General features: G+C 39.8%; 1 protein-coding gene and 1 long non-coding RNA gene across 2 annotated transcripts; one reads left to right on the top strand and one right to left on the bottom strand.

Moving 5' to 3' along the window:
* Window positions 1-3,505: 3,505 nt before the first annotated feature.
* LOC112263573 (G1/S-specific cyclin-D1) lies at window positions 3,506-10,613 on the bottom strand. Its single transcript, XM_024439986.2, has 5 exons — window positions 10,169-10,613; window positions 8,576-8,791; window positions 8,036-8,195; window positions 6,882-7,030; window positions 3,506-6,743 (listed from the first exon to the last, which is right to left on the bottom strand). The coding sequence occupies exons 1-5, from the start codon at window positions 10,364-10,366 to the stop codon at window positions 6,588-6,590; spliced, it is 879 nt and encodes a 292-aa protein (XP_024295754.1). The 5' UTR covers window positions 10,367-10,613; the 3' UTR covers window positions 3,506-6,587.
* A 170-nt stretch (window positions 10,614-10,783) lies between these two features.
* LOC112263574 lies at window positions 10,784-11,776 on the top strand. Its single transcript, XR_002955511.2, has 2 exons — window positions 10,784-10,975; window positions 11,466-11,776. It is a non-coding gene; the product is annotated as an uncharacterized LOC112263574 (long non-coding RNA).
* Window positions 11,777-14,621: the final 2,845 nt, after the last annotated feature.

Raw genomic sequence — 14,621 nt, 5'->3', positions numbered from 1 at the left:
GTACTTGTGAAGTATGTATGTTAGCATATTCCAATACATTTGTTTCCTTTTCTATTCACACTTGCTAAAACATAAATGGTCACAAGAAGATGCATCATTTCAGTGGTTGAAATGATCAAGTAGTAGGAGATCATATGGATAGCCAAAACTTCAACATCCCCACCTTGTGGCCAATGAAAAATATCACACCCATGTTTTAGTGAGCTCCTCAGGCTGAGATAATGTGGAAGAGTATGGAGATGGATCTCCTTGTCGGCTATGGTGTATTAGTTTACAGGCATGAATTAAACTCAACATTATATGAAATAAGTGATCAAAACCACAATTCTTTACTATGCAATACAAACTGAGGTGGTATGTGTTTCTAAGTCACTTTGTTTTTGTTTGTAAAATGACTATATACAGTATGACAGGAGGGTGGATTCTCCTGCCAGAGGCACAAAGCAATCACTGTCTGTTGGTTTTGTTTAACCAACTCCATCCCCATGAAATTCCACCACTGGGCCTTTCAGCCTCATTTCACTGGTGGTCAGCAGTCAGTTAATGTTCAGCCCCTTCTCCTGAGTCATGTGTGGGATTGGCCTCTATCTGTAACAATGGTATCAAGGGGCACCAGCGATGGCAGGGGCTGCGGAGCGCTTGTTTTTTGTTCGTGGTCCCCCCTTTCTATTCGCTGTACGGATAAATTCAGATAGACAAAACCAGATGGGGAGGTGGGGGCCAGTGGCAGCTGGTTGATGCACTGTGCAGCAGCAGGTGAACACTGCCCCGAGGCACCTTCTGAGCGGGACAGATAAATCCCAAATGAGCTGGAGGGAAGAAGGAACTGCCAGTGCACTGCTCATCTTTGTGCGGTCTGACCTGATTCGTAGTTACTTGTGTGTGTTTGAGTCCAATGCAAAAAGAACAGAGGGAGAGAGGGGTATGCCAGTGAATGAAAGTTGTAGCTGCACTGTTTCTTTGATTCCTTGTGTTGGGCAAGCAGAGTGGATGGGGCCAAGGAAAGGGAGGAGGCAGAGAGGGATATGGGGGCACTGGAGGGTTTAGAGAATGTTCTGGAATTTCTGGAGCAGGTGGCGAGTGGTGACATGAAAAGAAGACGTGACAAATGCAACCGCCAGGCACTTCGAGGGGAAAAAGCCCCAAACTAAATTGTGGCATAGTGTTTCCCTGCCTTGGTGCCTCATGCACCCCCCCATTCCAGTCCTGGAGGCAGATGGCTATCAGCTCAGTTTTAACAGCTGTCTAGCCCATTATGCAGTATGTCTGAAGAATGCCAGTATATATTTTCATGCTTTTGTTTTTTTGAACATTCAGTTACAATTAATCTTGGCACCCAGAATCAGCTACTCAGTTTAATATTTTAATGTTGATAGGTATCACGGTGGAAGTCAAGTGATTTCATAACTTTTTAAAAGACCTTGATGCATGATGTCACAAGCTGCTCTGCATCTGCATCACAGCTACAACCATGGGTAAAAATGTTGAAAGGATACCACACTGAGGTAGCATGTCCTGACGAGTCCATCCCTGTACCCTTTGATGTCACTTGGGGAGCAATGTTGATCCTTCCTCTGAAACCGCAAGTGCTAAGATGTCAGAGGTTGAGGACACCTTATTAATGCGAACCTCAGATGCCCACAGGTTTATGTGAAATACTCAAGAGTTCCTTCACAAATGCCCAGGGCCTTAGACCAGTGGGTACCATTTTTTCTTTACTCTGGCCCATCTGAAAGCCTTTGACATTTTATTGTGACCTACAGTACCCAACAATCAGTTGCTTTTACACTTAAGTAAAAATACCCCCAGAAAACTACTTAGGTAGTTTTCTGGGGGTATCTTTACTATTTATATTTTTGTTAACTTTAACTTTTATTTCACTACATTCCTAATGATAATAATGTACTTTTTACTCCATACATTTTCCCTGACACCCAAAAGTCCTCATTACATTTTGATAGGAAAATGGTCCAATTCACACACTTATCAAGATAACATTCCTAGTCTTCCCTACTGCCTGTCGTCGGTAGACTCACTGAACACAAATGCGTCGCTTGCAAATTATGTCTGAGTGTTGGAGTGTGGCCCTGGCTATCCGTCAATTACTTGTATTTATATAAGGTGGGGTCATCAATGAGACCAGGGTCTCATTTGCAAGGGAGCCCAGTGAACATGTGAAAAGTGTTATTGAAATGTACTATTTTGAAATTGTATATAACTGCTTTAATGTTGCAGGACCCCAGGAAAAGTAGCAGCTAATGGGGATCCTTAATAAATACAAAACATGTACATATACAATATCAATACAATAAATATAAGATTAATCAAAACAATCACAACTCTCACATATCACCTCCCTTAAACTCAATCTAAGCTGTCCAGTGGAGACAAGCAAGTCTAATTTCAAGGTGGCCTGATGGGTACCTGCGGGACCTCCAGAACAAGCCAGTCCAGAGAGCGGGTCGGAAAATTGCTGGATCTCCAGTTAATACGTGAGCTGAGGTTGTTGTGGAGTGTCTGAAGAACAACTTTATATACAAAAAGTAGCCAGTGCTGGACCCTTCTTGTAGTCAGGGACTCCCAGCCTTATGTAGTGATGTGTACGAACATTTCCCCAGTGATAAAATGCAGCGCTGATAATTGGCAAAAGAGCTGATCTGATTGGTCAGATATGGATGTAGAAAGTTTACAAATAATCAACAACAGGTTAAAACTAGGGCTAGTGTTAAGGCTAGGGTTAATAAATCATTAGTAAAACAGTTATAACCCAGGGTTAGATTAGGCATTTTAGGATAGTTGTTTTGGTGCTTGTTAATTAAATAGTGAGCATTATGGCTGCAGTTGTATTAGTCCTTTAGTTTACAAATGCTATAAGATGCATTTTGTGGCATGATGTTCAGAGAGAGAGAGAGAGATGTCTATGTGCCAGCAGGGATTTGGTGCCGCATTGTCTTATGTGCTGAAACCCTTTATCCACTGTTTGTCCAGCTCACGATTGCAGGGCTGTGGGAAAGGATTAGGATTTTACACCTTTTTCTTTACAGAAAACCCTGATCAAAGGAATTCCTTGCATAATAAATCAATGAGTGCTGTCACACACTCATGCTTTGACCAATAGCATGGGTAATCATTAGTCCCACAAAGCATTTCAACTTTAGATTTTGTAAAATGTCCTTAATATCATTATGTATGTCAATGTTGCTTTTTTGGAAAACGATTCAGTCACTGTCAGTAATCTATAACTTCCTATTCAAAGTGTATGATCACTGATCATAATTGATGTATGGTTATGTATGTATGGAACACAACTTTGTTTTAGAAAGAAATATGTATCATGTGACATTGTAAAAGACATGAACATTTTTTGTTTTTCCATCAAGGAGACAAAACAGGATGTGTTTAATCCACTTAATTCTGGTTTAGTTTGATGTTAATCATGTTTATAGAATGAATCTGCAAGTAAACAGACCAGCGACTGTTACACAAAACAGACATAAAGCAGACATTTCAGAATCTTTGCTTTATTTTCTTGGACCCCAGATGACCTTTGATCCATTGCAATGAACACAGATCCTGAAACAACAGTTCAGTAAGAGGGGCGACCTACCCGACCATCATTAACAATAGAAGCAATGGTAAAAAGCTGACCATTTTAGCTTTTTTGGGGGGGGCACTGTAGCACATTCTGTTTGGACAAAGATTTTTTTTAAATTACTAACAGCACTTTTTTAATATGACATAAATATGTAATGTCATCTCACAGGGGCATCAACTTGTATTTTTTTCTCCATTTGAGGTAACGAGTATTTCTTACACTAGACAGAAAAACAATAATTCCATCCTGGGTCCTGTGTTAGCGAGTAGAAATTTGAGCAGCAACATCATTTGTCAAATACTAGGCCTACCTCACATCTACAACCAGAACATATAGCAGCATCATGTCTATGGCTAAGTGAACCACTGTTGGCTCTCACACTCATTAACTCTGATTGAAGGATGTCTGGGTCAAATGGAAGTGTGCCAACAATATCAGTAGCCCATTATTTTGGCTTCAATGTACCAGTAGCGGTTCAGTTAAGAAAAAAACTGCAGTGTTACAAGATTTAAATCTATTTACCATTTATTGTGCAGTTGACATAAATATGCTATGCTTCTTGGGAGGACAAGATATCTAGAATAGCATGAACTGAACTGTGTGGAATAACGGCATGATGATTTGAAAGTAATTCTATGGCTTGGTATTTAACAAACTCAAACTCATTACGGGCTTGAACTCGAGCAAATGTTTTATAAATATAAAATAGGAGGGCCTTCAGGAGCCTAAAGGGGATAAAGACTCTCAATGAGACAGCTTAACACTCAGAAGAGTTATACAATCCAGATTACTTGCTCACATCAGGACCCATTTGGGTAATGATCAATGCATTACCATTAGCAGTTTAAACAGGACTGTCAGCCACTGAACAAACTAGTAAAAAAAAAAAGAAAAAAATAGATTAAAGATGTCTTGACTGTAATATGAGGTATTGTTGATAAAAACCATGTCTATTGTCTCATTTTTACTGTTTTTGGAATAGCACTGAAATCAAAGTAAAAACTGATGACAACTATAAAAACAAAGATGTCAACAATTTTCTCATAGAAAATTAGACCTATCACATGGCAGTATATCAACATTTATATGGATATTAAAAAATAATAGCAGCAAACAATAGGAGAAAAAGCAGTTTTTTTCTTGTTGTACACTTTGCTGGGAATTCTTCCATAGCAGCTCAAAAGGAGGAGTGTGCTCTTCCATTATCCTGTTTTCTCATCTTTTTCTCAATGTACAGTCAAACACCTTAATTCAGCAAGTCAACAAAAACATGCCTTCACCCTTTTTGCCTCCCTTTTTCCCCCACTCCCACTTTTCAACGTTACCCTTCCCTCTTATCTTAGGCAAGCAAACATAGCCTAAGTCTTCAGGTTTGTGCAAAATCATCTCTAAACCGAAACAATTTTTTTTTGTATTTTTATCCCCTCAACTACACATATTCTAAACAGCATTTTAACTATGGTGTTTTCTTTCAGTTTTGCATTGAGAAAACACTGTCATACATGATTTGTAGGGCAGGCATGTGTTAAGCACTATGGTAAATAGTTGTGTACAAAATGTTACATAGAGACAGACTTTGGCATCCTGTTTCTACTCTGTACTGGCTCCAATAGGAAAATCTGCAATAATAAACAACCTAAATCTTTGTTTTAGCTTTCAAGTTCGATACTTTAGTGTTTCAAATGCTCTGGATGCCGTTCAAGCGATGGGATACAGGATGCTGAAACATGCCACACCCAATGCTCGTCTCACTCTAGACCTCTCCTGTAAGAACTGTGGCATAACAATCTCCAAAATAATACCCGTCTACATCAAGGGGACACAGGATCGCTGCTGGGCTGCGTTGACTTGTACCCAAAATTGTAACACACATAACACCATAGTTAAAAAGAGACCTGCTCCACTCCATTCCATTTTTTTTTCAATGTGATTTTTTAGGAGTCAGAAAAGAACTGACTAAAAGTGCTTTTAAAAATGGAATGGTATTAGAAAGATATAACCACAAAAAAATTAAACTGTGGATTGCATGGTAAAGGTTTGCAATTAATGCTAGGTTTTAGTTTATCATGTCATAGCTGTTGAAATATGTACATTTGTGGCAATAAGTCAAATCAACAGCCAAACAATGCTGGTTCATTCAATTTACTCCTAATGGAATATAAAGTAAATGTCCTTATATTGAATGAACTTATTTGCCAAACTTCAGCACCAGCAATCCACAATCATCTAAACAATAAAAACAGAGCAATATATACTAAAAGTATACTGTTGAGTTATACAACCCAGTTAAAAAGAGAAGAGGCCAAAACTAGGGGCTCAAAATTTCTTTAGAAGTCTAGACAATATAATAAAGTGACTAAACGCATAAGCAAGCAGGGATACACAGATGCCTAGATGCAAAAAAAAAAAAAAAAAAAAACGGAACTCTGATGGCAAGCAAAATGCCTATTAGAGAACAAAAATGCCCCTTCTCTTTAATAAATGAATTTATACTTCAAATAAAAACCTAGACAAAGACAGACTAAAAATACCTACTTGTTATTTTGAATGTTTTAAGTAAGCATGTAAAGTCAGTCTATGGTATTTAAAAATCCTAGTTCAACATTGGGTGGTAACCATGTATATTTCTGTGGCTTAATCTTGCACATAAACTAATGTTTTTGTTTCATCAATGTAGTTGTGTATCTTCCTATCATCCTTGTCTAGGTCTTGAGCTGGACAGGATGGGAGAGTGAGAGGGAATATGACTGGTGGTGGTCTCAGAAAAGTGAGGTGTTCAGTCCTTTCTTGACAGCCCTGGCTGAGGGCGGCCACACGTCACTGGGAGGCCATACAGGCCGGGGCACCGTAACAGGTGTGGCACAAAAGCATTTGCCAGAGGGTGTTCAGAGGGTGACGACTCAAGGGTGCGCTGGTGTCCTCTTTTCCCAGATGGCCTCTTAGTAAGGCCAGAGCCTCAAAGATATTTCCCAAAAAATGTAGAGGATGCCACTCAAATGTTAATGTCCCTCACATCTGTAGGGGTGCAGGACAGGTCCACATCCTCATCTACCATTTTTGTTTCTGTGGAGACATTATGTTGCTGTGCCTGTCTCAGACTAGACTCAAGCAGAGACTCAATCTGCTCCTGGCACGACCTCAGGCAGTCCTGTGAGGAGAGATACTGTCAGCATAAGGAAGCAAAATATCTGAAAGACAATAGTAGCGAAAGGGTTTGTGACAAATAGTCAATGCAAGCATGTGTGTGGTGCAATGTAAAGGCCCGGGGGAGCTGTGTTTGACGTACCGGGTCACTCCTGATGACTTGGGACAGAAAGTTGGTTAGGTTCTGGGATGACAGTGCACCGTCTTTGCTCTTTAGGTACAGCCCCTGGACCGCTGCTGCCACACTGCCCGCTGCGATCATGGAGGGAGGGTTGGCGATGAATTTGACATCTACGGTGAAGGCAAAAGAAAGAGACGGTAAGTACTTATGTCATAAAGCAAAACATCTGAAACAGATCATTGACTAAATAGTACACATGAGCTTTCAATAAGAGTAATGTGGAGGTTATGTGAGGGAGGCCATTCTAGGCTGTGGCATAATGATGTAGGGGACAATGGATATCCTGTTGCTCCTTTCCACTCACAATATCCTGAATGTGCCTTATTTCATGACCAGCCACTGACAGGACACCGGTGCGCATGCACACACTTCCAAAAACAATAAATCTAACTCATGAACAAAATAGAACAGGTACAAAAGTACTTCCAGCACACGCATTCAATGGGTACACCACGTAAAACTTTTTCCAAGAAGGAAATACCACTCTCCTTCCTACCCATTTCCCTCATATAAATTATAGTTTTAATCCCCACTGAGCTCATCTCCTCTAAAGAGGTTAGCATCCCATTTCCTACTCAAGTGCATGAAAGGTGACCATGAATCTAGAGTGGACAGTGTCCATCCCCCCCATGCATGCAGTAGATATATTTTCACAAATAAATGCATCGACAGCACAACCGATTTCATTTCCACAATAGCCCTAAAACATACCCCAGTAACAACAGATTCAAAATCTATTGAGCAAACCCTGACTTTGGGGAGAAACATCAAAGCAATGTTAGAAGCAAACCCATAATCACATAAAACTGATCTGGTGAAAAAGAGATCACCGACTCCATTCCAGTATCTCCTCTACTTGTCCACACTACACAGTGACTGAGACACCCCCCATAAAACATGTTAGGCCTCGTACACTCAAACATTCCTGCACCAGAGCCCATACCCCCAACCGTTTACATTGACCATTGGCCACCTGGGTCCTTCAAGGAGGAAGAGTTATCCTGGCAAGTGGGAAAAGAATGCAGACAAAATCTGACACATATATTAGACATTGGTCCCTGAAAAATTGGTTATGGAACAGTGACAGGAAACAGGTGGTTCATATGTGGGCCTACCTGTTGCACAGAGAGCCACGAATGTCTGGGCATGCTTGCGCAGAATCTGCTTCGTGTTCTGATGGACTGGTAGCTTGGAGAGGAAATGGTCTATGAAATCGTGCGGTGTTACTGATGCTAGATCCCATTTCAACTTGTTTAGAGTCAGTAGTTCCATTTGCTACAAAAAAAAGACAGATGTGCGCAATGAGACAATCGAACTTCACAAGTGGCTTCACATAATTTGTTCTACGTTATCCACTAGAGGGAGATATCGCCCTCCTCATGTCATTGCGCTACACTGGCCTAACCGCTTTAGGCTATCTTTTGAAATGTATAAGAAACCAAACGTTCTTTGATGCAAACTTTCTTTCAAATTAACAACAAAAATTATGCAATAATGATTTAGATCCAGTCAAAGAGAAACTAAGACAAGTAGTAGGCTATCTATAGGCCTATATTATGGAAATGCTCATTACAATTGTCTGGACGATATTAAATGGATTACAACTACAACCATATACAGTGTATCTATTTAGAAGATTCACATTGCTCATTTACCAATAGATCGCTGGGCCGGATGGAGTTGTCGGTGTAAATGCACAACTTCTCTGCAGTTAAAGGGACCGTTTCCTTCATCTTTGAGGCCAAAAACATACAAGTAGCTCCCAGGAGTTGTAATCTGGTTTTATTTGTGAGCTCCACAGACAAAAATCTATCCAAGTAGTTCATAGCCAGGGGAAAAACCTCCTCCTCGCATTTCTGTTCCTCGCAGACCTAGAAGTGAAAACAGCAATTTAGCCTATAGCCTCAAATTACAGTAGCCTATAATATAGGCCTATAAGTGCATTCAGGTCGGTTGTATATACCAATAAATAGGCCTGTCCACGAGTGAAAACGAAATACTGTAATGACAACATATTTATTGAATTATCCTTCTATTTCTTAAGGCTGTCCTTAAAACAATAGCTATGGCTTAATTATAGGCTTCAGGTGGCGCAGAGTAGGCTATAGTCTGCCAATGCAATGAACATAAAATCATGTATTTCGAAAAGCTGAAAGTTGCTTAGGCCTAATTAAAACGGAAATTGAAATAGTTGAGAATTTCGTCTTTTCAGTCGCTTCTTGGAAAGACACAAAGGTGGCGTCAATGCAACTTTCCCCTTAAATTTCTAGTTCGTCATCTTTTCAAAAAAGAATCAAAAATACGTAAAAATTGTCCCTGTTTGTCAAATTAGCATGTAAATGATCCTTATGGTATACCTTATCGGATAGTTTCATGAAATGTCGAATTTTCATAGTAAACCCATGAAAACAATTGAATTTACAAGTCAACGCTCTTTCTCGTGGAGCTTGCGACATTTAGATCTTGTGCTGACTCTCAATTTCTGAAATTAATAATAAATGTATGTCGACATAAGACTCAATCTCTAACTACATGTAAATGTTGATTCATCGATATAGTATCATAGCCGACCATCTAAAATGCATTCTTATTTACATTTTTTGTGAAAACGATCATGTCTCCAGAGCGACCTTCATAAACTGCAGCAACAGCAGCCTGATCAGTAACCGAAACAAAACTTTACGGTTTTATATAATCATTTTTCGCTATCCATGCGACAGGATTACACATGCATACCCAAGATATACTTTTCGACTTGCTGATTCAGTTACTGTCATAGCTGACATTATTAAATATTTTTAATTATATTAAAAACCTACGCATACGACAACAAAGATGGCGCATAATACTGGCAAGAGTAAGACTGCATACGTGTACATTGCTATTAATTTGGGGGGGGAAATTACATCTAAATACAAAATTACATTAAATAAGTCTCCGACAAAAGAAAATAATCGAGCAGCTACATTGCGAGTGTTGTAATTACTGAACACACACGATACCTGTGAAATAGCCTAATAGGCTACAACCGTGTTCCAAATCTATTTTAGCCTACTTGGACAACCGTACACAAATGAAACATTAGCCTACTATATGTCAGTAAGTTTACATAATATGAATGATCATGCTTGGAAAGAATAAACGTACGATGCATAAAACGACCAATTCAATACATTGCGTCCAAAGGGCATGGTTAGTGTCTGGACAAACTTTTCAGCAATACATTTAGACATCATAAATATACACACCTCTAACATCCATGTAGCCACAATTTTCCTCATTTTAGGTATTATTTCTTTCTGGACACACTTGAAATAATTCGGAGACGGAAGGTAATTTTCCTCTGCTTTGAGCATTGTCTGTAGAACTCGGTCATTTAGTAAGTTGGCGTCTTGGTAAGCTCTTCTGATGGTTTCCACTTCACAGCACAGCAGCTGGTGTTCCATATCTTTTGCGGTAGTAGCTTGCGTTTTCTGAGCTGAATAAATAATCAAAAGAGGTGCTTCTTGTTAGGAGTGAGTGAGGCTCCGTGGATGCTGCTTGGCTGTTCCTACAATGTAGCCCTCTGAGAGCTCCAACTCTTCACGCTTCTAGACAAAACTCTCCTTCAGATGGCTATGCGATGACGTTAACTGTTGTTAAGGAGGGGATCAAAGCAATAGCGAGTCTGAGAGAGCCGAGCTAAGGAGTCTATAGCGAGAGGAGGATGACTCTAAAGAACTACCCCTCTAAAGTTCCAAGTCCTTCCAATCGCTGCTGAACCACTCCTATAGGTATGGAAATGGGAGGTCCCAGTATTCTGGGTGGCGTAGCCTATACAGCCGAGGGGAGTCAGGAGGGGGTGAAGAGAACGGACGCTGAGTGGTGGGGGTTTGAGGGCGGAGGGATGTAAAGGCTAGTGTCGGTATAGGGAAGTTGGTTATGCAGAGATGAATGTGAAATGGTTCCATTTTGATAGGGGGCGGTATAGACACATTCACGAAACGTTCCTGTTAGAAAAAGCCATCTCAAAGAATAGCCCCGGCTTCTCTTCTCGTCACCAAGTCGAACATGAGGTGAGCACATGGGCAAGCTTCTACCACACAAAGACATTTAACAGTGGGACATGTCTTTTTTTTAAAAGTCACTTTAACATGCAGGCATATTCAATATACCTATGCATCACAAAACCTGTGAAAAGCTACTATCAGAGCCATTGAGTAAGGCAGGCTATTTAATATTTCAAAAGTAAAATACGACGTGCAACGACGTTTACGTTAAAGCCTAACCTAATAATAATAGCATTATAAACATCTCTAATTTAGACAAAGTAGCTTGTTAACAACATTGATTTCAGGTTTGAGTTTAATTTGATGTCATTAAACATGGTACAACAAAAGTGCACTAGCTGACTTTACAATACATTCAAGGGGCTTTATAGGCATGGGAAACATATGTTTACATTGCCAAAGCAAGTGAAGTAGATAAACAAAAGTGAAATAAACAATAAAAAATGTACAGTAAATATTACACTCTCACACAAGTTCTCTTTCTCTCTCTGACTAGGGAGGAGACCGAAATGAGTCTTAACCAATAGGAGGAATTGCTGTTACCAGGCAGAAGACGATCAAGCATTTATGGGAGTGTTGAAATGTTGTATTCAAATTAAAGTTATCGATAATCATGTGATTCATTAAAATATCATTGGCTGTAAGCCATGTTAAACGTTCTGTTATATAACATTAGAACAATAACAAAACAAGTTTGAACAGAATGGTATGTTCTTTTACCTTTAGAACAGTTGCAAGTCATGGGAGTGGACTATCAATATTATTGTTGTGTGAAAGAGGATCTAAATAAAGGATCAATTCTGTGAATAGTCGAAATCAGATTTATCACACTTTTTCTAAGAGTCGCAATAACGTTTAATCTCAGTCGTTTCAATAGGAATATGAGTTTTTTTGCATTCTTAACATTCCTCTCAACAGGTTATTGAATAGCTACTGTAAAACTACCAAAATAAGTTTTCTTTTTGTCAAGACTTGCTATTGTTGACGAATGTGGGTGACTCTTTCATCTACACTCTTTCACATTTACAAGTTTATTAACAAAACTTATTTTCAATAAAAATCGATTTTTACCATTAACCCATATGGCCTATAAGGAAGGCCTACTATCCTTATCACCCAAGTTGCACATTATTGCACTATTTTCAACTTTCTTCATACTTCTTGAACATTATGCAAAAACCATGTGACAAAATCCCTACATATTTTGACCAGGGGCTTCAGCTAAATGTAGGGTATGGCAAAGTTACAGTGGGGGATTTCCTACCACAGCCATCTTCCACCTCTGCACTGTTTTGAGAGAAAAGTCATGCTGTTTGGCTGACAAAGTCACAAAATAATGCGCAGCCATGGATAGGGCCAGAAGCCCTGCTTTGTTATGATTTCTGAATGGTCAGATAGCTAGCAACAATGACAAGAAGCTGCCATGTGGGGAATGGTAGGTGGCTCATTTCAGCTAGTTGTATCTTGTTCTTGATACCTCTACCCAATTGTCATACTTGAGTAAATGTAAAGATACTGTAATAGAAAAGTAAAAGTCACCCAGTAAAATTCTACTTGAGTAAAAGTATAAAGTATTTGGTTTTCAATATACTTAAGTACCAAAAGTAAAAGTATAAATCATTTAGAATTCCTTATATTAAGCAAACCAGATGGCATCATTTGCTTGTTTTTATAATGTACTGATAGCCAGGGGCACACTCCAACACTCAGCCATTACATGGGGTGGCAGCTAGCCTAGTGGTTAGAGCATTGGGCCAGTAACTGAAAGGTTACATTCCAGCTCAGGCTTCTTCAGTACTATGATGGTGGATATTGCTCATCCACCTGCCACTAACTCTAGCAGGCTTGTAACTGCACATGCATGTCGCAAATGGCTAGTCAAACGTCAAACTCTTAATTGAGACAATGCTGAAACTAAATCCACGGACGAGTCAGTGCCACAGTTTCATTTGTGCCAAAATAAAAGTTGTTTGCAAATTCAACATGAGATGATATAAAATAGGCTTTTAGAATGGCCTTTCATTTTATTGCTTATCGTTAATGCCAACTTCGGTGTGCTTTGTTGTGCTTATCAATGCACAACCACCAGCACATTGAGTCATACTGTGTGTGACATTACAAGTTATTAACACACCAGAAAAACATTTTAATTAATAAAATATTTAATCAGTTAGCCGTGAGTTAGCCTGCTCCGGAGCAAGTTAGTTCTGAAGGATTCATAGCCATAGAAATGTACCTTGGCTAAAAGGTGAGCCACTCGTATGACCGGTTATCCCGAGTTGAACTCAGAGTTGACCAAAGTTAGCTCGCTTACTCCTTAAAACTGCTTCGTAGGATACCCCTCTGGTATTGTTTTGCGGTGTTTTGAATCATTTCATGTCCATGCTAATATGGCAAAAAATTGCAAGCTAGCTAACCAACAACTGTAAAGATGCATTTGAGGGACAGAAAGTGCTCATTGTTCAAATGTATTGATGTTTTCAATAAACATTTGGAGACTAAATATACACTGAACAAAAACATAAATGCAGCATGCAACATGTTCAAAGATTTTACTGAGTTACAGTTCATATAAGGAAATCAATCAATTGAAATAAATTCATAAAATCTATGGATTTCGCATGACTGGGAATACAGTTATGCATCTGTTGGTCACAGATAACTTTTAAAAAAGTAGGGACGTGGATCAGAAAATCAGTCAGTATCTGGTGTGACTATCATTTGCCTCCAAGGCATGCGACACATCTCCTTCGAATAGAGTTGATCAGGCTGTTGATTGTGGAATGTTGTCTCACTCCTCTTCAATGTCTGTGCAAAGTGGCTGAATATTGGCGGGAACTGGAACACGCTGTCGTACACATTGACCCAGAGCATCCCAAACATGCTCAATGGGTGACAAGTCTGTTCAGTATGCAGACCATGGAAGAACTGGGAGACTTTCAGCTTCCAGGAATTGTTTACAGGTCCTTGCGACATGGGGCAGTGGATTGTCTTGCTGAAACATGAGGTGATGAATGGCACGACAATGGGCCTCAGGATCTCATCATGGTATCGTTATGGTGCATTGAAATTGCCATCAATAAAATGCTATTGTGTTTGTTGTCCTTAGCTTATGCCTGCCCATACCATAACCCCACCACGACCATGGGGCACTCTGTTCACAATGTTGACAGCAAACCCCTCGCCCACACAAAGCCATACAAGTTGTCTGCCATCTGCCTGGTACAGTTGAAACTGGGATTCATCCGTGAAGAGCACACTTCTCCAGCGTGCCAATGGCCATCGAAAGTGAGCATTTGCCCACGGAAGTCGGTTAGGTCAAGTCCCTGACCAGAACTGCAGTCAGGTCAAGGCCCTGGTGAGAACGACAAGCATGCAGATGAGCTTCCCTGAAACGGTTTCTGACAGTTTGTGCAGAAATTATTTGTTTGTGCAAACCCACAGTTTCATCAGCTGGGTGGTTGGTTTCAGACGATCCCGCAGGTGAAGACATCGGCTGTGGAGATCCTGGGCTAGTGTGCTTACACGTGGTCTGCGGTTGAGAAGCCGGTTGGACGTATTGCCAAATTCTCTAAAATGACATTGGAATACCTATTGCCTCCATTACATTTCAGGTTTTTCTTTTCTTTTTTTTAATCTACAAACAAAATTC

Source organism: Oncorhynchus tshawytscha, linkage group LG12, assembly GCF_018296145.1.
Source record: "Oncorhynchus tshawytscha isolate Ot180627B linkage group LG12, Otsh_v2.0, whole genome shotgun sequence".
NCBI classification, from domain to species: Eukaryota; Metazoa; Chordata; class Actinopteri; order Salmoniformes; family Salmonidae; genus Oncorhynchus; species Oncorhynchus tshawytscha.
This window is presented reverse-complemented; position numbering and strand designations above follow the sequence as displayed.

Coding starts and splice junctions, on each gene's coding strand:
- LOC112263573 (XM_024439986.2), bottom strand. CDS start 10,366: ATGGAACACCAGCTGCTGTGCTGTGAAGTGGAAACCATCAGAAGAGCT. Junction 8,196..8,575: donor TCCGGCCCAGCGATCTATTG/GTAAATGAGCAA, acceptor TTTTTTTTGTAG/CAAATGGAACTACTGACTCT. Junction 7,031..8,035: donor CGTGGCTCTCTGTGCAACAG/GTAGGCCCACAT, acceptor CCTTCACCGTAG/ATGTCAAATTCATCGCCAAC.